The 21,703-nt window shown below is 44.8% G+C and overlaps 1 protein-coding gene across 3 annotated transcripts in view; it reads left to right on the plus strand.

Annotated features, from left to right (window-relative positions):
• The first annotated feature begins 610 nt into the window (after window positions 1-610).
• LOC122561334 (steroid 17-alpha-hydroxylase/17,20 lyase) overlaps window positions 611-21,703 on the plus strand; it is a 24,275-nt gene continuing 3,182 nt past the window's right edge. For all 3 annotated transcript variants that reach the window (XR_006314990.1, XR_006314991.1, XM_043713043.1), the window contains exons 1-7: window positions 611-1,015; window positions 8,405-8,543; window positions 10,032-10,261; window positions 10,467-10,553; window positions 13,528-13,737; window positions 15,179-15,348; window positions 18,929-19,032. Coding sequence is in view for 1 of the 3 variants with exons in the window: in XM_043713043.1 (XP_043568978.1) it covers window positions 704-1,015; window positions 8,405-8,543; window positions 10,032-10,261; window positions 10,467-10,553; window positions 13,528-13,737; window positions 15,179-15,348; window positions 18,929-19,032 (1,252 nt within the window). In the remaining 2 variants the exon portion in view is untranslated. The remainder of the gene's footprint in view (window positions 1,016-8,404; window positions 8,544-10,031; window positions 10,262-10,466; window positions 10,554-13,527; window positions 13,738-15,178; window positions 15,349-18,928; window positions 19,033-21,703) is intronic.

The following is a 21,703-nucleotide window of genomic DNA, read 5'->3' on the forward strand; positions in this document are numbered from 1 at the left end:
GGTAGAGAGATGTTTGGTGGTAGGGGAATGGGATTGGCTGAGGTTTGTGGAGTGGGGGGGATGGGATTGGCGGACCTTGGGGGTGGGAGAATGGGTTGAGAGATGTTTGCGGGTTGGGGAATGGGATTGGCTGAGGTTTGTGGAGTGGGGGGGATGGGATTGGCGGACCTTGGGGGTGGGAGAATGGGTTGAGAGATGTTTGCGGGTTGGGGAATGGGATTGGCTGAGGTTTGTGGAGTGGGGGGGATGGGATTGGCGGACCTTGGGGGTGGGAGAATGGGTTGAGAGATGTTTGCGGGTTGGGGAATGGGATTGGCTGAGGTTTGTGGAGTGGGGGGGATGGGATTGGCGGACCTTGGGGGTGGGAGAATGGGTTGAGAGATGTTTGCGGGTTGGGGAATGGGATTGGCTGAGGTTTGTGGAGTGGGGGGGATGGGATTGGCGGACCTTGGGGGTGGGAGAATGGGTTGAGAGATGTTTGCGGGTTGGGGAATGGGATTGGCTGAGGTTTGGGGACGAAGGAGAATGGGATTGGCTGAGGTTGAGGGAGGGGAATGGGAAATATCTGCTGAGGTTGACATTATATCGCCGGCAGAGGGGTTATCTCAGCAGTGTGGGAGGCTGCTCCGTTATCAAGTGCCCAGTAAATAAAAAGGCTCCGTGCTGCCGCTGTTGGATCCACTGCAGAGAACACAGCTTCAGAATGCCCCTGGTGGAGGCACTCCTCTTCCTAAGTGTGGTCCTGCTGCTGCTCCTTTTCACCCGAAACGCCCAGGACAGGTGGAATACAGCCAGGTTTCCCAAGAGCTTGCCATCGTGGCCACTGATTGGAAGCTTGCTGAGTTTGAGGAGTGATGTCCCACTTCATCTGCAGTTTCTGAAACTCCAGAAATTGTACGGGAGCATCTTCTCCTTGAGGATGGGATCTCAGTATATGGTGGTGATCAACAACTACCAATATGCCAAGGAAGTGTTGCTGAAAAAGAGCAAAGTCTTTGCGGGGAGACCAGACATGGTAAACTTCTCGAATGAGGACGTTATCGTTGCAATAATGTAGTTCACACTGTTGGGTGATTAATGTCGTGGAGGTGCCGCTGTTGGACTGGGGTATGCAAATTTAAAAAGATCACACAACACCAGGTTAGAGTTCAGCGGGTTTATTTGGAAACACTAGCTTGCGAAACGATGCTCCTTCATCAGGGAACTAGTTTCAGCAGCGCTCCGAAAGCTAATATTCCAAATAAACCCTGTTGGACTAAAACCTGGAGTTGTGTGATATTTAACAATGCAATTTCGACGTGTAACGAAATTAATTTGCAAACACGCGGTGGCTGTCTTATTGAGTTCTATTTTTGCTGGAAGGCTGAAATTTGCGCAGTGTTCCTTGGCAAAATAAAAACAATGAGACTGCCTTCTGTTGAATTTCAGACGGGGATAAAATCAGAAGATAATGGGATCTGTTTGCTTATTGTATTGTGGTGATTTTGTGACTGCCTGCATTGATGTTCAGAAGCACAGATCCAACCCCTCAGACATGCCCAAACTCACCATTTCTGGATTTGCTAAGGCTTTTCGTTTTGTTTCTGCAAAATCCTGAAGAACTGGCCATTCGGCAGCACTATCCCCCGAATGTTGTCCGGGAGCCTCCTCCTATTCCTGCCTCTCCCTTTCTCTCTCACTCTCCTGTGGATGCCTGTCCGCACAGTCTGGCTTTAGCTGTTTGTCCTTGTGCTTAAAGGTGTTCCAGGCTTCACGGTGTGTGAGTAATGCCAGGGAGCAGCGCACGCAAACCACAGCCCATTCACTTGGGGTGAAGTGCACTGCACACCATTATCTTCACGCTTGCCTTCTTGACAAATCCCCACTGCTAAGGTTTTCATCTCCTCACTGTTGACACCTCCTTACATTGTGCATGGCCCCCTCAGTCCAAATTGAACTAATGGGAGGTTTGGATAGCTCTGTTTGATCCCTTCCATCAATTACTAGAAATGAAAGTGGTACAAGTCTATCCGTTCTTTTGACTGAACCTGTGGACCATTAAATAGTGAGGAATTTATTCTGGTATGGAACCTGAATTCCATACCTGGTCCAAACAATCCAGAGATGAGTTTAGAATTCCTACAACAAACCTCCAACAGTTCATTCTCTACTCTCTGTTTTCCCACCATCAAAATGTACTTTCTTCCCTCACTCAGTGCCTCCCAGCACATTGAAAATGTCAAACTCCTCATCTTTGAACAGAATTACAACATATGGACCAGAAAGAGGCCATTCGGTCCATCTGTTCTATCCTGTGTTTATTCTCCACATGAGCCTCCTCATAAGCTGCTTTCTCTAATTTTATAACATGTTCCTTTCTCTGACGTGAAACATAGAAACTAGGATGATTTGGAGGTGCCAGTGTTGGACTGGGATAGATAAAGTCAGAAGCCACATGACACCGGGTTACAGTCCAACAGATTTATTTGAAATGTGGACAAAGGGACAGTGCTCTGAAAGCTTGTGATTTCAAATAAACCTGTTCGACCGTAACCTGGTGTCATGTGACTTCTGACATAGCCTACTCCTCTCCTAGTGTCTATCATCTCCAGTAACTTGCTTCAACTAGGCTAAGATTCCGGCAGCTGCCAAGTTGGAAGTTCACCTGTAAGTATTGAGGGGTTCTAAAGAGTGAGATGCCTGTGTTGCTGAAGGCACATTCTGGCCCCAGTCACCCAGTTTATACTTCACAGAACAATCCACGAGGTTGGCTGTTCTCCTTGACACCTTCTCTTGATCAGAGAAGGAACAGCATTTACACAGTTAGATATTGCCTGCCATGCTTTCTGAACCTCTTTATGTGTATCTGACCACAGCACCATGGGTCAGGCAAGGAGCCAGGTTTTGCGTCCACTCCAGCCAGAATGGGGAACCCGGTACCCATGCTGTCCACCCCAGGCACACCGGCAATGTGCACGAGTGTTGTAGCCTGGAGTTGTGAAAAGTGATGGTCATCACTTGGATAAACAGGAGTCTGCCCACTCTTGCTACCAACTATTGGTGTTTGTTGGAAAGATTCACAAGTAGATGTCAGGTCAGATGCATTATGAGGAGAAAGTGAGGTCTGCAGATGCTGGAGATCAGAGCTGAAAATGTGTTGCTGGAAAAGCGCAGCAGGTCAGGCAGCATCCAGGGAACAGGAGAAGGGCTTATGCCCGAAATGTCGATTCTCCTGTTCCCTGGATGCTGCCTGACCTGCTGCGCTTTTCCAGCAACACATTTTCAGATGCATTATAAACCTTGCTCCTTCACTGGCCACCAAGTCCTGGACTGAAACTCAAACCTGGAGTTTCTGGTTCAGAGGTTACCACTGCACCCTGGGATTCCTGGCTTATTGTACAGCGGCGATGTGTGGGAGATCTGTTCAATGCACACAATATTAATAGGCTTAAAAACAAGCCAGCAGCCTTCTTGAGAGGATGACTGCTCCTCTCTCCATGTGCCATACCAGGTTGGCAGTAGATGTAGTTTAGCAGCATCAAAGAAATTCTGTCTCTGAGCAAGATATAATGTTGGACATTTAAGAAAGGCAAATCAGGGCAGGACTTATACATGGTGGTAAATTCCTCGGGAGTGTTGTTGAAAGGAGAGACCTTGGATTGCAGATTCATAGTTCCTTAAAAGTGGAGTCGTAGGTAGACAGGATAGTGAAGAAAGCATTGAATGAGCATTGATTATAGGAATTGGGATGTCATGTTGTAGCTGTACAGGACATTGGTGTTGCCACTTTTAGAATATTGTGTTCAATACTGGTCTCTCTCTTATAGGAAGGATGTTGTGCAACTTGAAAGGATTCCGAGAAGGTTTACAAGGATGTTGCCAGGGTTAGAGGATTTATAGAGTCATAGTGATGAACAGCATGGAAACAGACCCTTCGGTCCAACCCGTCCATGCCGACCAGATATCCCAACCCAACCTAGTCCCACCTGCCAGCACCCGGCCCATATCCCACTGAACCTTTCCTATTCATATACCCATCCAAATGCCTCTTAAATGTTGTAACTGTACCAACCTCCACTACTTTCTCTGGCAACTCATTCCATACACGTACCACCCTCTGTGTGGAAAAAGTTGCCCCTTAGGTGTCTTTTATAACTTTCCCCTCTCACCCTAAATCTATGCCCTCTAGTTCTGTACTCCCCCACACCAGGGAAAAGATTTTATCTATTTATCCTATCCATGCCCCTCATAATTTTGTAAACCTCTATAAGGTCACCCCTCATCCTCCGACGCTCCAGGGGAAACAGCCCCAACCTGTTCAGCCTCTCCCTATAACTCAAAACCTCCAACCCTGGCAGCATCCTTGTAAATCTTTTCTGAATCCTTTCAAGTTTCACAACATCTTTCCGCGTTCAGCAACACTCCCTAGGACCTTACCATTAAGTGTATAAGTCCTGCTAAGATTTGCTTTCCCAAAATGCAGCACCTCGCATTTATTTGAATTAAACTCCATCTGTCACTTCTCAGCCCATTGGCCCATCTGGTCCAGATCCTGCTGTAATCTGAGGTAACCCCCTTCGCTGTCTACTATACCTCCAATTTTGGTGTCATCTGCAAACGTACTAACTGTACCTCTTATGCTCGCATCCAAATCATTTATGTAACAAAAAGTAGAGGACCCACCACCGATCCTTGTGGAACTCCACTGGTCACAGGCCTCCAGTCTGAAAAACAACCCTCCACTACCACCCTCTTCTATCTTTGAGCCAGTTCTGTATCCAAATGGCTAGTTCTCCCTGTATTCCATGAGATCTAACCTTGTTACTCAGTCTCCCATGGGGAACCTTTAAGCTATAGGGAGAGGCTGAATAAGTTGGCACTATTTTCTCTGGAGCGTTCGAGGCTGAGGGGTGACCTTATGGAGGTTTATAGCCATGAGGGGCATGGATAGGGTGAATAGACAAGTTCTTTTCCCTGGGGTAGGGAAATCCAAAATTAGGCGGCATAGGTTTAGGGTGAGAGGGGCAAGATTTGAAAGAGACCTAAGGGGCAACCTTTTCACACAGAGGGTGGTGGGCATTTGGAACGTGTTGCCAGCATAGGTGATAGAGGCAGGCATGGTAGATTCATTTAAGATGCATCTGGACAGATGCATGAGTAGGTGGGGAGCAGAGGGATACAAACACTCAGGAATTGACTGAAAGGTTTAGACAGTACATTTGGATCAGCTCCGGCTTGGAGGGCCGAAGGGCCTGTTTCTGGGCTGTAAATTTGCTTTATTCTTTGTTCTTTGTGTATGGAATGAGCTGCTAGAGGAAGTGGTGGAGGCTGGTTCAATTAAAAGGCACCTGGATGGTTCTATGACTAGGAGGGTTTGGAGGGATATGAGCCAAATGCTGGCAATTTATTTACGATATGTGCTTGGCATGAACAAGTTGGACGGAAGGGTCTGTTTCTGTGCTGTACTTCTCTAGCCCTCTATGCCATTTTAACTTACTTCTTTATTTCTCTATTTCTGTTACTAAGATTTTGTATCTAAGATGGCGGTGTCTGTGGTGACATTGTGCACTTTTCACTGTACTCTTGTAACCTGTATTTAAATACACATGTCTAAATCTAAAACAAATCTAAAAAACACACACACTTGAACAAAACTAAAACCAGTCTCAGTTTGTATTGATGTTAGAAATCACACAACACCAGGTTATCATCCAACAAGTTTACTTGAAATCACAAGCTTTCAGAGCGTTGCTCCTTTGTCAGGTAAAGTCACTTCATCTGATAAAGGAGCAGTGTCCCAAAGCTTGTGATTTCAACTAAACCTGTTGGACTATAACCTGGTATCATGTGACTCCTGACATTGTCCATCCCAGTCCAACACCGGCACCTCCACATCGTGTATTAATGTAGCACAGGCTCCCCTAGTGGTCTCAGAGATTACAACACCATCTGGTGGCACAGAAAGAACCTTGGATGTACAGTAAACTGTGCTCTTCATGTCACAGAATCACATACGTGTTCATAGAGTCATAGAATCATTTAGTACAGAAGAGATCCTTTGGTCCATCGAGTCTGTACCACCAAAACTTTGGTGTTTTGGATCTGATGCCAAGGCATAAAAGCTATGGGGATAGTGAAGACCCCTAATGCTATCCTAACAACCTCTCCACAGCTCCACCCCCCCACTTATTTCTCAGCCCCCATCCCCCTCCCCACTCCTGATGAAAGGTTAAGCCTGAAATGTTGACTGTTGCTCCTCAGATGCTACCTGACCTGCTGTGTTTTTTCCAGCTATGGGTCGAATAGTTATGTGGTTGGTTGATTTTGACTGGCACAGATGTGATGGGCCAAACGGCCCTTTCCTGTGTTGTCGATCTCTATGATACTAACTATACCCCTATAGATCTTAGTCCAACTTCCACATACAAGGCCTGTAGCCTTGTACAAAGCACAACAGTTGAAGTGCTTATCCAAGTACTTTTTTAATGATTGTGAGGTTTGCTACCCCGCAGACAGTGTATTTCAGACCCCCTCCCCCACTGCATTAATCTCTGGGAGAAACAAAAATACCATGAAGTAGAAGGAGGCCATTCAGCTCATCATACTTGTACTGGCTCATTACCTAGTGAAAATCTCCTGCTATATCCTCATACCCTTGCATATTATTTTTATTGAAATGATCATCCAGAGGCCTCTTGAATGCCTCAATTGATCCTGGCTCCACTGCACTTTCAGGCCCAAGCTACTCACAGAGAGAGAAAGGTTTTTCCTCACTTCACCCTTGCTGCTTTTGCAAACCACCTTAGCTGTACACATTGTTGTTGTTGTTACCTCAAGGAGCAGAAACAGTTACTCTCTGTCTACTCTGGTTCACCTTGCTCCGGTTTTGAAAACCTCTATCAGACCTTCTCTCTGCACTCTTCTCTCCAGGGAGAATAGTCCCAACATCTTCAATTCATTCTCATCACTGAAGTTCCTCATTCTTGTGAACTGCTTGTGCACTTTTCTCTAATGTATTTATATCTTTCCTGTATTGTGGTGCCCACTAATGTATGCAGTATGTTCCAGCTGAGATTGAGCACTTTGTTTAAATTCACCATCACCTCCTTGCTCTTCTGCACTGTGTCCTGATTAATTAACACAAGAGCATTGTATGCTTTGCTTGTTGTTCACTCCACCTGCCCTGCCATTTCCGGTCATGTGTCCATCTACACCCAGAGTCCCTTGCTCCTGCACCCCACACAGAATTGTAGACCCTATTTTGTATTTCCATTCAATGTTCTTCCCACCAAAATGCATTAGCTGCCACTTATCCACCCACACAACCAACTTGTCTATATCCTTTTGGAGTTCTGCAGTTTTTCTCACAGTTTAAAATTCTTCCAAGTTTCATTTCATCTGCAAACTATGAAATTGTCCCCTGCACACAGAAGATCTAAATCACGATTATATACCACAAAAATCAATGTTAAAAATCACACAACACCAAGTTATAGTCCAACAGGTTTAATTGGAAGCACTAGCTTTCAGAGCACTCCTCTTCAGTTGGTTGTGATATTGTAAAAGGATTAAAGTTGTCACAGTCAGTGACAACTTTTGTCAGTGCCACAACCACCTGATGAAGGAGCGTCGCTCCGAAAGCTGGTGCTTCCAATTAAACCTGTTGGACTATAACCTGGTGTTGTGTGATTTTAAACTTTGTACACCCCAGCCCAACACCGGCATCTCCAAATCATGACAAAAATCAATAGTGACTCAGGGGAAACTCCACTCAGAATCTTCCTTCATCCTGAAAAATATCCATTGTTGATAACTCTGTTTTCTAGGAGAGAGTGAGGACTGCAGATGCTGGAGATCAGAGCTGAAAATGTGTTGCTGGAAAAGCGCAGCAGGTCAGGCGGCGTCCAAGGAGCAGGGGAATCGCGTTTCGGGCATGAGCATGCCCGAAATGTCGATTCTCCTGCTCATTGGATGCTGCCTGACCTGCTGCGCTTTTCCAGCAACACATTTTCAGCTCTGATAATTCTGTTTGCCAACATTCAGCCAATTTTGTATCCATATTGCCATTTGTCCTTTCATTTCATGAGCTATAACTTTCCTCACAAGTCTATTGCGTATCACTGTATCAAACACTTCTGAAAATCCATGTATACCACCAAGTGTTACCCTCATCGAGTCTTTGTTACCTCTTCAAAAATCTATAGCAGGTTCGTTAAACATCATTTTCCTTCCAGAAATCCATGCTGACTCATCCTAATCAACCTAATGGTCACATCTTCCCATCTCTCATTCCTCCTCTCCGGCAGCTCACAAGGTACACAAGGTTTACTTTTGACAACCCAGCACAACCCTCAGCCCTCCCCGGATCATTATAGCACAATGGTTAAATGTTAAAACAAACCTATAATATATTTTCTCTGTTCAGCTGACTAGCAATCTGCTCTCCAGAGATGGGAAAGATATTGCATTTGGAAACTATAGCTCCAGCTGGAAGTTTCACAGGAAGCTTGTTCATTCAGCTATCTACCTGAATGGTGATAGCACTACGTCTTTAGAGAAAATAAGTGAGTATATACAACAGTTGTGATTGGGAAATTCTTTCAGACTCCCCTGATGGTGCAAGGTGTTTAACAGTGAGCGACAGATTCACTGACACAAGTGACGTTCATGATGTTGCTGATTTCCGTGTGAGTTTCTTGATCAAGTCTACACCTTTTTAAAATATTAAGTGGGTCAGACAGTCTTTGATTGTGCACTGTAACAGAAAGACAAAATTTAATGGGAACTTATTGAACTTAAATGAATAAATGGTTCCCTAGAGTGATGATGAGTCCTAATCATGAAACTTGACCCATCCTACGTTGAATTAGAGAAAGTTAGACAGAGCTCCTGCTCATTTGTGTTCTCCATAGCTACACGTGAGTATTTGTTTACAATTCATTCATGGGATCACTGGCCAGGGCAGCATTTATTACCCAGAGGGCAGTTAAAGTGTCACCACATCACTGTGAGCAAGAGCAGCTCATCATTAGATATATAATTCCAAATTATTATGGAAGTCAAATTTCACTATCTGCCCTTAGCAGGATTTGAACCCAAGTCCCAAGAACATGAGGGTCTGTGGATTAATAATTTAGCAATAATACCACTAGGTCATAACCTCCCCTTGATAATATGCAAATGAACAACTTCCTGCTCCTGTACTATATAGCGTCAGGTATGAATAACAGCCATTGGCCTGAAACACCAGACAGTAAATAAACAACTGCAGTACAATGTACCTGATGTACTGGCAATATCTTTACAAATTTGGGAGAAAAAGGTGATGGTGTAGTTTAATATAGCAGCCCCAAGCAAAATGAAATTAGTTTTGCAACAAGTGTTCATGTCTGGTGTGCCTTTAGGTCACAAGGGGGAGGCAGGAGTTGCTCACTTGACAGCAACACTGACCTCTCAGACAGAAGGCACTGTGTTCAAGAGCTACTCCAGGACCTGTCGGCCATGGAAGGAATGTCCACGCGATAAGCAGCTTAACAAAATCCTTCCAAGACTCATCAGGTTAGGGTGGATTGGCCAAACTAAACTGTCCACTTTGTCCAGGGATGTGCAGGCTAGGTAGATTAGCAGGATTACAGGGATAAGGTAGGAGGGGTCTGGGTGGAATGCCGTTTGTGGGTGGGGGGGGGGGGGGTCAGTGCAGACTTGATGGGGTGAATGGCCTGCTTCCACACTGTAGGGGTTGTATGACTCGATCTATGGAGAGAAATGAATGTGAAGAAACAAGTGAGGAGATAGATCCCAAAGTGTCTTCATGAGATGTAACCAGGAATGAAGATGAACAAGATAGAGGAAACAAACAGGAACCAAGAGGAAAGCTAACTCGAGGAAGCTCTCTCTAATGGGATTGCCTTTTGTTTCTTTTCCTTTGTTCATTTTCTTTGTTCAAACCAATCACATTTCCCTTCGTTCCGAAAACATTAGCTCATGTTGTGGCAGTGCTAGTTCAAGTGACCCATTTTCCTCTGTTTTTGGTTTGGGTTGGTGACGAGCAGTTTGCCAAGAAGTTCAATCGGCATGCAGTATGTTTGAACACTTCGTTGACTCCCCAGTGGACATAATGCCTGAGGTGACCCGAATGGTCACAAATGTCATCTGCTTGTTGTGCTTCAACTGCAATTATGAGAGAGGAGACCCGGAGTTTCAGAAGATGCTGCAGTACAGCCAAGGCATTGTGGATAATGTCGGAAGGGGTGCTTTAGTAGACATCTTCCCCTGGATGCAGGTACTCAATTCTGAATTGCAACTTCTTTTTGTAACTTCTTAGACTGTTTTGACCCCTAATTGAAATAATCCCTGATGGTGGACAATGTTTGGTAATTCTGATAATGGATAGGATGCAAGAGACTCTGATTGTAAATGATTAATTTCTGATTGCAGACCTGTGGTAATCTCTATCACAGATTGTCTCTCTGTTACTTCCTTCGTAGCTATTTCCCAATGAAGGTCTCAAACTTCTGAAAAAAAGCATTGCAGTCCGAGACAGTATCCTTCAGAAGAAATATGAAGACCACAAGGTATTTTGGTGTGGAGCATAAGCCTTCATCTCACTGATGTAATGGCAGCAGTTGGGTGGATGTGTACTATTGCATGTGGCATGTGTTTTCACATCAGTCAACAAATCGAACACATGGGAGGAGGTGTAAGCATGCCCTCCACCCCTGCACCACAGTTGGAGGGTGGGCTTGCAAATGCAGTGGCTGCATTTCCGAGTTTTGAGGGGATGTAAAGAAAACATTTGTCCACCCAGAGGGTGGTGAGAATCTGGATCTCGCTGCCTGTAAGTGATAGAGGCTGGAACCCTCACAATACTTAAGAAGTATTTAGACGTGCATTTGCAATGTCAAGAGACACAAGGCTAAGGGCCACACGCTGGAAGATGGGATGAGAATAGTTAAAAAAATAAAAATCAAAACAACCGCAGATGCTGGAAATCAGAAACAAAAAACAGAAATTGCCGGAAAAGCTCAGCAGGTCTGGCAGCATCTGTGGAGAGAAATCAGAATTAACGTTTCAGGTCGAACTGAAGAAACGTCACTCAACCCGAAATATTAACTCTGACTTCTCTTCACAAATGATGCCAGACTCGCTGAGCTTTTCCAGCAATTTCTGTTTTTGGTAGAAAGTTTTTAACCTTTCAAACACAGCCTCCCCCCCCGCCCCCACCCCCACCCCTCTGCCCTTGGTGTGGCCTATCAGCCCAGTCCTGCCAATACCACCGACCCCCTTCCCATCCGAGCTCCTCTTCTTCAGCGGCCTTCTGTAGTCTCTGCAGAAGCCACTGCTCCGTCCCTAGCGTAGACATGGGTCAATAAACTCACCAGCAAGGGTTAAAATCCCATGTGGCAGCCACTGTGGTGAGAAGACATCCCTCATTGACTCTTCAGGTGATGGGATGGGAATCTCCATCATGTGGAAATCAGATGCATTGACCTGGTCTGGGCCATTTCATTCCCTCAAAACACTTCCACCCTTCTGTGTGTTGGGCCATGCTGTGTGTTGGGCCATTCTGTGTGATGGTAGTTGATCTGTGAACCAAATAGACCTCTCCACCTTGCTCCCATTTCCACTTGCTCAACAAAATCCTATCAATCTCTGTTCCAAAGTTAACAATTGATTGAGTATCATTTGGTATTTATGAGAAAGAGTTCCAAAACTTTTGCCAGACTTTATACAGCACGTGTTTCTTAATTACACTCTCAAATATAGAAGCGTAGGAAACAGGAGCAAGTGTAGGCCACTTGGCCCTTTTTGAGCCTGCTCCATCATTCAAATGATTATGGCTGACCGTCAAACTCAGTTCCCTAGTCCCACTTGTTCCCCATGCCCTTTCATTCCTTTAACCCGAAGAATGATACCTCATTTCTTCTTGAAAACATTCAATATTTCTATGGCAGAGGAAGGTCTGGCACTAATTTTGTGGACAATATCCCCAGTGTGAGACTCCCCAACCAGCAGGAACTCTCTCTATAATAGCAGTTCCCTTTCATGTTATCAAGACTTCCAATTAGATTATTCTTTCAGTAAATCCCAGCAAACTGCCCCGTCCTATGTAAGTATATTTCCATGTGTAAGTTGTTATTCTCATTTCTGGTTCCCTGATGGTTGGGCATCCAACAGAACAAAGGACATTGAAATCAAAATCTTCAGCTTCCTTGGAAGTGTTTGTCAAGAGCTGGCACAATGCTCCCCAACCAGACACTAAACATTTCCTGCCAATTGTGCTGCCCTTAATGAGAGCAACTGATTCATGACGGTACTGTTTTTATCAAGGGAAGGGCACTCTGTTTGCTATTGGGATTGGTAACTTACTTTCCCATTATCTTACTACTATTAATTAGTACCTTTCGGCATCATTCCAGAATGTGCTCAAGGGGCCTGATTGGTTGGTGGTAGTGCCCCTTGCCAAGGAGGTGTATTATAACCTGACTGAACAAGTTGATATTTTTTTAATACAGGTTACAGTGTGAAACACCACCCCTCCTAGGACAGGAAGTGAACACTGAGATTTCCAAGGCTTTGTATAACACCACGTTGCTTACCCAATGGATATATTCCATTCTAATGCTCGTCCTATCACTCAGTTGGTTGGACAGCCGGTGTTATGATGAAAGGTGCGACCGACTATATTCAGGTCCATATGAAGATTCTGCCCTCTCACCCTCACCTGAGGCATAGTCACTCATCGCCAGTCATCTCTCCCTCATGAGAGAGCCGGACCAGGATGACTTTATATTTAGTTATTGTATTATACCCCATTCACCAGGTTTTGTGGTTGAATTTAGGTCCCTCAGAGCACACCAACCCTTTGGCTTCCTCCATTGTATTTCCCCACAAACTCCCTTGGAATCCAGTTCATCCCAGTGATCAAAAGCCAAGGCCTTTAAACGGTTTTCTCTACCGAATCACTCAAAACCAGGTATTCATCCTGGTGCGATAGTACTACCTCTGCCATCAGTTCTCATGTTTTCATGAACTACTCACACAGAGAGATGTACAGCATGGAAACAGACCCTTTGGTCCAACTCGTCCAGATATCCCACTTGCCTGCATTTGATCCACACCCTCATAAACCCTTCTTGTTCATGTAGTCATCCAAATACCTTTTTACATGTTGTGATTGTACCCACCTCCTCTGGCAGCTTATTCCTCACACTCCCCACCCTCTGATTACACCTGTATGTTCTTGCTGTGGGATTTGGGTTTCACTTGAAACTGTGTTCGAGTCTAAAGTTAACTGTCTACCATGTAAAGCTCTCCTCACTCATTCAGCTTGTTCGGCTAAAATAAGCCTAATGTTTTCCTCTTGGTTCCATCCTTTGAGACAGCTGAGCCACATTGAGGCTGTTCTCTGTCCACTTTTGTTCCATGGTGAGCGTCAAAATCAAATCAAGACCTGACCACAATCCATATAGATCTAGGGGGGGGGGGGGGGGGGGTCTTTTATGAACAGCCAATCCCGTATTTAACCTACTCCATCTCACTTTCCAGGCGAATTATAACAGTCACTCTATAAATGATTTGCTGGACATTTTGCTGAAAGCCAAGCACAATGCAGAGAATAATAACAATTCCAAGTATGAGGAGAGACTGACAGATGACCATTTACAAATGACAGTGGCGGATATTTTTGGAGCAGGGGTGGAGACCACAGCTACAACCCTCGCATGGACAATTATTTACCTGCTTCACTATCCTGAGGTGAAATAAACATTTTAAATTAAAATATGCAACAGGGATTACAGAGTTGCAGATCTCCCAGTGGATGGTAAAGCCAATATAACGTTTGGGTAACTTCTACAGTCACAGCTGGGGCTCGATGAAAAAAACTGGGGAGAAATTCATTTTAAAACATTAATACGGAAGAGGTGTCTCCGTCTGCAGCTCCCTTTAATGCTACTCCCAAATTTCTTATCAAATGTCCGAATGGGAAGGTTCTAATCCTTAGGAAAAGTGTTTCTGAAAGTAACGTAAAATGTATTTTAATGTGGATGTTTTATTCCCCCATAAATTGACTGTGAAATTAGCCATTCATTACTTAACTACATGAACTTATATTCAAAAGCACAGCCACATATAGAAACGCACATATAAACACTGAAATATGCACTTGTGTACACTCACAGTTACGCAAGCATACACATACTCACTGACACGCACCTACACGCACATGCAAACAAATACAGTAGATACACAAACAGGCACCTACAGACAGACACATATGCACACAACCCCATGTACATACACAGGCACACATATACCACAAGTACAATCCTCTACAGACAGACTCACATGCACCCAATCACACATACAGTCACCCATATACTGACAGATACACACATGCATACAATCACACATACACTCACCAATAACAGGCAGACGTACATGTGCACACAAACACACATACAAACATGTTTCCCATGGAATGTGTCTTGGAGAATATGTTGTTTCATAATAATAGTTGGGGGAAAGTGAGGACTGCAGATGTTGGAGATCAGTGTTGAAACGTGTGGTGCTGGAAAAGCATAGCAGGTCAGGCAGCATCCGAGGAGCAGGAAGATGAAGATGAAGAGCTTATGCTTGAAGCATCAACTCACCTGCTGCTCGGATGTTGCCTGACCGGCTGTGCTTTTCCAGCATCACAGTTTTTGACACATATGTGGGCGGCACGGTGGCACAGTGGTTAGCACTGTTGCCTCACAGCGCCAGAGACCCGGGTTCAATTCCCGCCTCAGGCGACTGACTGTGTGGAGTTTGCACATTCTCCCCGTGTCTGCGTGGGTTTCCTCCGGGTGCTCCGGTTTCCTCCCACAGTCCAAAGATGTGCAGGTCAGGTGAATTGGCCATGCTAAATTGCCCGTAGTGTTGGGTAAGGGGTGAATGTAGGGGTATGGGTGGGTTGCACTTTGGCAGGGAGGTGTGGACTTGTTGGGCCGAAGGGCCTGTTTCCACACTGTAAGTAATCTAATCTGTAATCTAATCTAATAATAGTAGATGCCTACTTCAGAAGTCCTTCACTAGAAGTAAAAATCATTATAGAATACCTTGTAAAAGGTACTGTTTGGTCGTCGTTTGTTTCATGTCAGTTGGTATTTAAACCAGTAAGACAGCTGAACAATGTAACCCATTGTTTACACCACAGGTACAGAAAAAAATACATGAGGAAATTGATAGCCAAATTGGATTAAACAGGACTCCACAACTGAGTGATAGAAGCAACTTGCACTTTCTCAGTGCAACTATCAGTGAAATTTTGCGGATCCAGCCTGTTTCCCCTCTGCTAATTCCACATGTGGCTATGGCAGATTCCAGGTAAACACCTCTTCAGTTCTTTACTGGGAACACAGGAACAGGTGGATGTCTGTCAGCCCCTTGAATATGTTCTACCATCTAACTTGATCCTTGCAGGTCTGTAACTTGAATTATCCTGGTTGGCTTCATATCCCCTGAGTGCCCCTAACTAAGAAGCATGTATCATTCTCAGTTTTAAAATCTCAGTTTGCTGGTGAGTGGCAGATGGAGTTTAATTCAGATAAATGCAAGGTGCTAAGCAAATCTTAGCAGGACTTATAGACTTAATGGTAAGGTCCTAGGGAGTGTTGCTGAACAAAGAGACCTTGGAGTGCAGGTTCATAGCTCCTTGAAAGTGGAGTCGCAGTTGGATAGGATGGTAAAGAAGGCGTTTAGTATGCTTTCCTTTATTGGTCAGAAGTATTGAGTACAGGAGTTGGGAGGTCATGTTGCGGCTGTACAGGACATTGGTTAGGCCACTGTTGGAATATTGCGTGCAATTCTGGACTCCTTCCTAGCGGAAAGATGTTGTGAAACTTGAAAGGGTTCAGAAAAGATTTACAAGGATGCTGCCAGGGTTGAAGGATTTGAACTATAGGGAAAGGCTGAACAGGTTGGGGCTGTTTTCCCTGGAGCGTCGGAGGCTGAGGGATAACCTTATGGAGGTTTACAAGATTATGAGGGGCATGGATAGGATAAATAGGCAAAGTCTTTTCCCTGGGGTCGGAGAGTCCAGAACTAGAGGGCATAGGTTTAGGGTGAGAGTGGAAAGATATAAAAGAGACCTAAGGGGCAACTTTTTCACGCAGAGGGTGGTACGTGTATGGAATGAGCTGCCAGAGGAAGTGATGGAGCCAGGTATAATTGCAACATTTAAGAGGCATTTGGATGGGTATATGAATAGGAAGGGTTGGGAGGGATACGGGCCGGGTGCTGGCAGGTGGGACTAGATTGGGTTGGGATATCTGGTCGGCGTGGACGGGTTGGACCGAAGGGTCTGTTTCCATGCTGTACATCTCTATGACTTTGAGAGTCCCACTGTGTTATGAATGAAGAACTACTTCCTGCCATCAGTACTGAGTGACCTGACTTTCATCTGCCTGTAAACTTGGGTGAACGATACACAATACTCCCATACTCCCATTCCTTTCTATGGGGTGGGAGGTCCAGCGCAGTTGGCTAGAATGCATTGCATCATCATCATCATCATCTCCATCATCAATGGGGGTCCTCACAGACGAGGATGACTCTCAGGGTGAGTCTGTACGTGGCTGCACAAACCAATGGGGTTACCCCAGCCTCTGTTACAATGGGGACAGGTGGTGGTCATGGGAAGGGGTGGGTGTGGCAGCGCATTCCTTTCCCTGTTTTCCCTCGGCTCCTGCTATTTCCCTGACGGCGATTCTCCAGGTGCTCCTCCCCCACTTCGGACAGTTTTGGGCCAGTGATTCCCAGGTGTCTGTGAAATGCTGCACTTCCCCAGTGAGGCCTGGAGGGTATCCCTGAAGTGCTTCCTCCGTCCGCCTGGAACCCGCCTGCCGTTTCGGAGCTGGGAGGAATCTTGTGTTGGTCACGTGGACGATGTGTCCAGCCCATCGTAGCTGCTCTGGTGGGATGGGGGGGTGGGGTGGGGATGAGTGCCTCGATGCTGGGGATATTGACCTGGTCGAGGACGTTGGTGCTACTGCTGGTCTGCCTTCCCAGAGGATTCGCAGGATTTTGCACAGACAGCGTTGGTGGGACTGCTCCAAGGTGTCTGTGGTAGACAGTCCACATCTCAGAGCCAGATAGGAAGGCGAGAAATGCACAGCAGAATACTGTCAACACCACCAGCTCACTACTAGGGATCATTCTCCTCACCTTGATCTGTATAGCATGGCATAAGCTCTGATTAGGATAGTGAGGCTGCTACACCAGACTAGAGAGAACGAGAGAAAAAGAGAGAGGTTCCTTCATGTTAACCACTGAGGAAATGTAGCAAACTGTCATTTGGTCATACCAGAACATGAGTACTGCTGAAAGACAGCTCTTCGAAGTTTTTCATCTGACACACATCAGGGTAGTTCACAAGAAATGCCAATGAAAAATTAGAGCAGCCTCTGAAGATTACACTGACAGCCCAGGTAAGATTTCAATCAGACATGAAATATGGTGCACTTATGCATACTGGAAGCCACATGTGTTATTCCAGATGAAAACAAAGAAGTGCACTTCTTCCACCTCAACGAGAACAGGTGACCATTCTCTGGTTCATCCTTCAGGACAGGCAGAGCCATCCTGCCTGGCTCAAAAGTGATAAAACTAAGCAGTTAACTGTCAGTCATTCTGTAACTGATGCACTCTCCAGAACAATCTCTACCGATCAGAATCCACTTGCCAACCCATCAGCCCTCGTTTTCTCATTTAAAAGGGTTGATTCCATTTAGCTTGGTATTCTTGCAAAGTGTCCTGAAGAATGCAAGTTAAAAAGCAGTGTCCTTTTTTTTAAGCAACACTCCAATGCAAAACGCTAAGGCTCTAGCACTGATCCCTGGGTTACCACTAGTCTCATTCTGCCAATTAGAGCTGTACACTGAGGGTTAAGATGCAAAAGGAGACTATTCAACACAAATGTGCTAACACAAGTTCTCTACAAGAGGAATTCAGCTCATCCAAACCCCTTACCTTTTCCCTGTAGCCCTGCAAATATTTTCTCTTCGGAAAGTTATCCAATTCTTCTTTGAAAGCTGCAATTGAATACGTAGCCACATAGTGTTAGGCATTACATTCCAGATCCAAAGCAGCCATTGTGCAAACCATCTTTGCTCATCTTGTGCCTGGTCCTTTTGCCAATCAGCTGAAATTGGTGAACTTCAGTTCTGTACCTCCCACCTCCCTATCTGCTGTCTCCAGCCCCTACATGATTTTGAACATCTCTGTCTGGGGTATACCTGGACTTGTCAATATGTTTAAATCTTCCAGTAATTCTTTAAGTTCCAAAACTGGCTATGTAAAGCTAAATGAACTGGACAATTGGACACTTTTAAATCTCAATAATGTTGCTGCCTGATATTCAGGCAGTCTCTGGGTAGAGAACAGGCTCTGTTCACAAGTTGATTTGTGTGCAAGTTGGAACGCAATGCAGAACAATGTAAAAGAGCCTTTTAGAGGTACAGAAAATGTTTGTATTTAGGATCTTTAAAATTAAACCCCGTATGAGATCACCTTCATAAGTCAGACTTCCATAATTCGGAGAGCCTTGTTTTCTGAAAGCCTAAAAATAGTCCAAAAACAAGGGGATGTATTGCACTAGGAAAGTAAACAAAACTAATAAGCTTCCTGTTGCAAACGCAATATAAAGATATTTTTCTGTTAACCGCATAGATAAATGCTAAGTGTAGGTCACTATTGCAGAAGAACTTGCTGATGTTTTTGTTGAAAGAAAATTTTCACAGAAGTAACCAACATTTATCAATCTCTACTTTAAAATGATATTATGAAAATGGTGTTTATATATGTAGCGAAATCATAACCTCTTCTTTCCAAGAGGCTGTCATTTAAAACAAAATTCTGAGCCTTTGAGATAGAATTTTAACACCAATTGCAATTTCTTGATTTCCAGTATTGATGAGTACACAGTCCCCAAAGGTACCCATGTTATTGTTAACCTCTGGGCAATTCATCACGATAAAGATGAATGGCGAAATCCAGATAACTTCGATCCAGGTGAGAGTTCTGTGCGAGACGGTAATCTCGGCATAACGATCCAAAGATCCATCTTGACACGTGGGCTCAGCTAGAGATAATGTTCGATAAATGAATCTGCAAGTGAAAGATAGCCTCTGTAATAGAGACCATGAAAGTGTCACGATTGTTGTAAAAACCCACCAGGCTCGCTAATCCCCTTTTCGGAAATCTGTCGTCCTTACCTGTTCTGGCTTAGGTGTGATTCCAGAGCCACAGCAATATGGCTGACTCCCATCAGCCCTTGGAAGTAGCTCCACAAGCCACTTTGTTCAATGGCAGTTAGCGCTGGGCAAAAAACACTGGTCTTGCCAGTAATGCCCACAATCCCTGAAGAAAAAAGCATCAAGTTCTCCCATCTCCAACCTGAATCGCCGTTCCTGTTTTTTGTTTTGAACAAGTGAGGCAATGATTCAGATCTTGCCATTTCTGCTGGACCGACCTTTTATTTCTTGTCCATTGGCCACCTCTTTCTTTCCTTACACCCTTATCATCATCATCATCCCTCCTTAATCTCACCTGCTTCCCATCCAGCCACAGAACTTTCCTTTTTATTGTTTCCTCCATGTCGTTTTTATTCATTCACTGGATGTGGGTGTCGCTGGCTGGGCCCAGCATTTATTACCCATCCCTAGTTGCCCCTTGAGAAGGTGGGGGTAAGCTGCAGTCCACCTGCTGTGGGTTGACCCACAATGTTGTTGTGGCCAGGAATTCCAGGATTTTGACCCAGCGACAGTGAAGGAAGGGGTGATATATTTCCAAGTCAGGATGGTGAATGGCTTGGAGGGGAATTTGCAGGGGGTGGTGTTCCCATCTATCTATTGCCCTTGACCTTTTAGGTGGAAGTAGACATGAGTTTGGGAGCCGCTGTCTGAGGATCTTCAGTGAATTTCGGCAGTGCATCTTGTAGAAAATTCCTTCCTGTCTGCCCTATCTTTGCCCCTCACTATTTTATACATCTCAATCATGTCTTCCTTACATGGTCCTATCGTTCCTCATGTATTTACTCTGCCCTGCCCTAGTGCATCATCCCACACATATCTGGACTGAATTTCGTTTGCCACCAATTACCCCATCTACATCCTCCCATTATCTAAGGTTATCCTCACTGTCTAGCACCCCACCAATTGTCATGCCTTCCTACATTCCAGTGTAAACAGTTTCTATACACCAAAACCAATAAGGGCCCAAAGACTAATCACTGTAGGTATTAGACACAGGCTTTCAGTCACACAAACACCCCTCAACCATCACCCACTTGGCCAATTTTAGATTCGATTGACCAAATGTCCAGGTATCCCCTGAGGTCTTACCTTTACTGTCTATCTGCCATGTGGGAAGCTCTCAGAGACCTTGCTGAAATCTGAGTAGACAACGTAGAATGCCCACACCTGCACAACTGGTCACCTTTTGAAAAATTCAGTCAGGTTGGTTAGACATGCCTTAACAAGGCTGCATTGACAGTGCTACAACATGGGTAAACCCCCGTGCTTGATGTAAACCAGCAACACAGAAAAGATTTATTCCGTGCAGTAATCTGTGAAAATCCGAGAGGCCAAGAACTATTTAAAGGAAAAATTAACAACTTTATTTCTTAAAGTATGACAGAGGATAATTAACTATCAACGATTTACAACTCCTTCCTCTAATCTATCTTTTACTTTCCCTTCTATGATGCTAGTCTGATAAAACCCCAGTTGAGATTTACTGAAAAATTTCAAATTTCAAAACCAGCCAGCTGTGGAATCTTCTCGTTGCAGATTTGCTCTCTGGTTCAGTGTCAATGTTTTTCTCTGTGCAAACTCCTTCTCTAGACAGGTACCTCACAGACAGTTCTGACTAGCAGCCTACATCTATTGGTCATTGGCAGTTCTCCCCCCAACTGTTCAATTTTTCCCAGTCTTATACCCCCAAAGCATCAGATTGTGTTATTGGCTTTTAATATTGTCCATATACTCAATTAAAATTTGATTGGAGCTTGGTTTTTTTGGGGGGTATCATTTAAACTGATTGGCTGAATTCAAATTTGTTTTTGTCTCCTGGCAACCAGCTACACTAGCTGCTGGAACACATGTTCCATTGTATCTTGTTGAGAACACTTGGTGATGTTAGGTAGTTCAGCTAGCTTTTAACTCTTTTAAAAGTACAGTACACCCACACCTTCATAACAACAGTTCTTCATTAATCCCTGCCTCTCCAAGTGCAGATTAATTCTGTCCCTCAGAATTACTTGCAGTAATTTCCCCCACCATCGAGGTTAGGCTGTCTGGCCTGTACTTCCCTGGTTTGTCCCTTGTTCCCTTCTTGAATAAAGTACAACATTTACTGTCCTCAGTCCTCTGGCCATTCTTCTTTGGCCAGAGAAGAATTGGAAATTATTACCCTCCTTTCTCCTCCCTTGCTTCACTCAACAGTCTGGGAGATGTATCAGGCAGAAGGGGGTACTGCAGATGCTGGAGATTAGAATCAAGATTAGAGTGGTGCTGGAAAAGCACAGCAGGTCAGGCAGCATCCGAGGAGCAGGAAAATCAATGCTTCGGGCCGAAGCCCTTCATCAGGAATGAGGCTGGGAGCCTTTGGGGTGGAGAGATCTTCCTGCTCCTTGGATGCTGCCTGACCTGCTGTGCTTTTCCAGCACCACTCTAATCTTGAC

This window comes from Chiloscyllium plagiosum, chromosome 22 (genome assembly GCF_004010195.1).
Source record: "Chiloscyllium plagiosum isolate BGI_BamShark_2017 chromosome 22, ASM401019v2, whole genome shotgun sequence".
Classification (NCBI taxonomy): Eukaryota; Metazoa; Chordata; class Chondrichthyes; order Orectolobiformes; family Hemiscylliidae; genus Chiloscyllium; species Chiloscyllium plagiosum.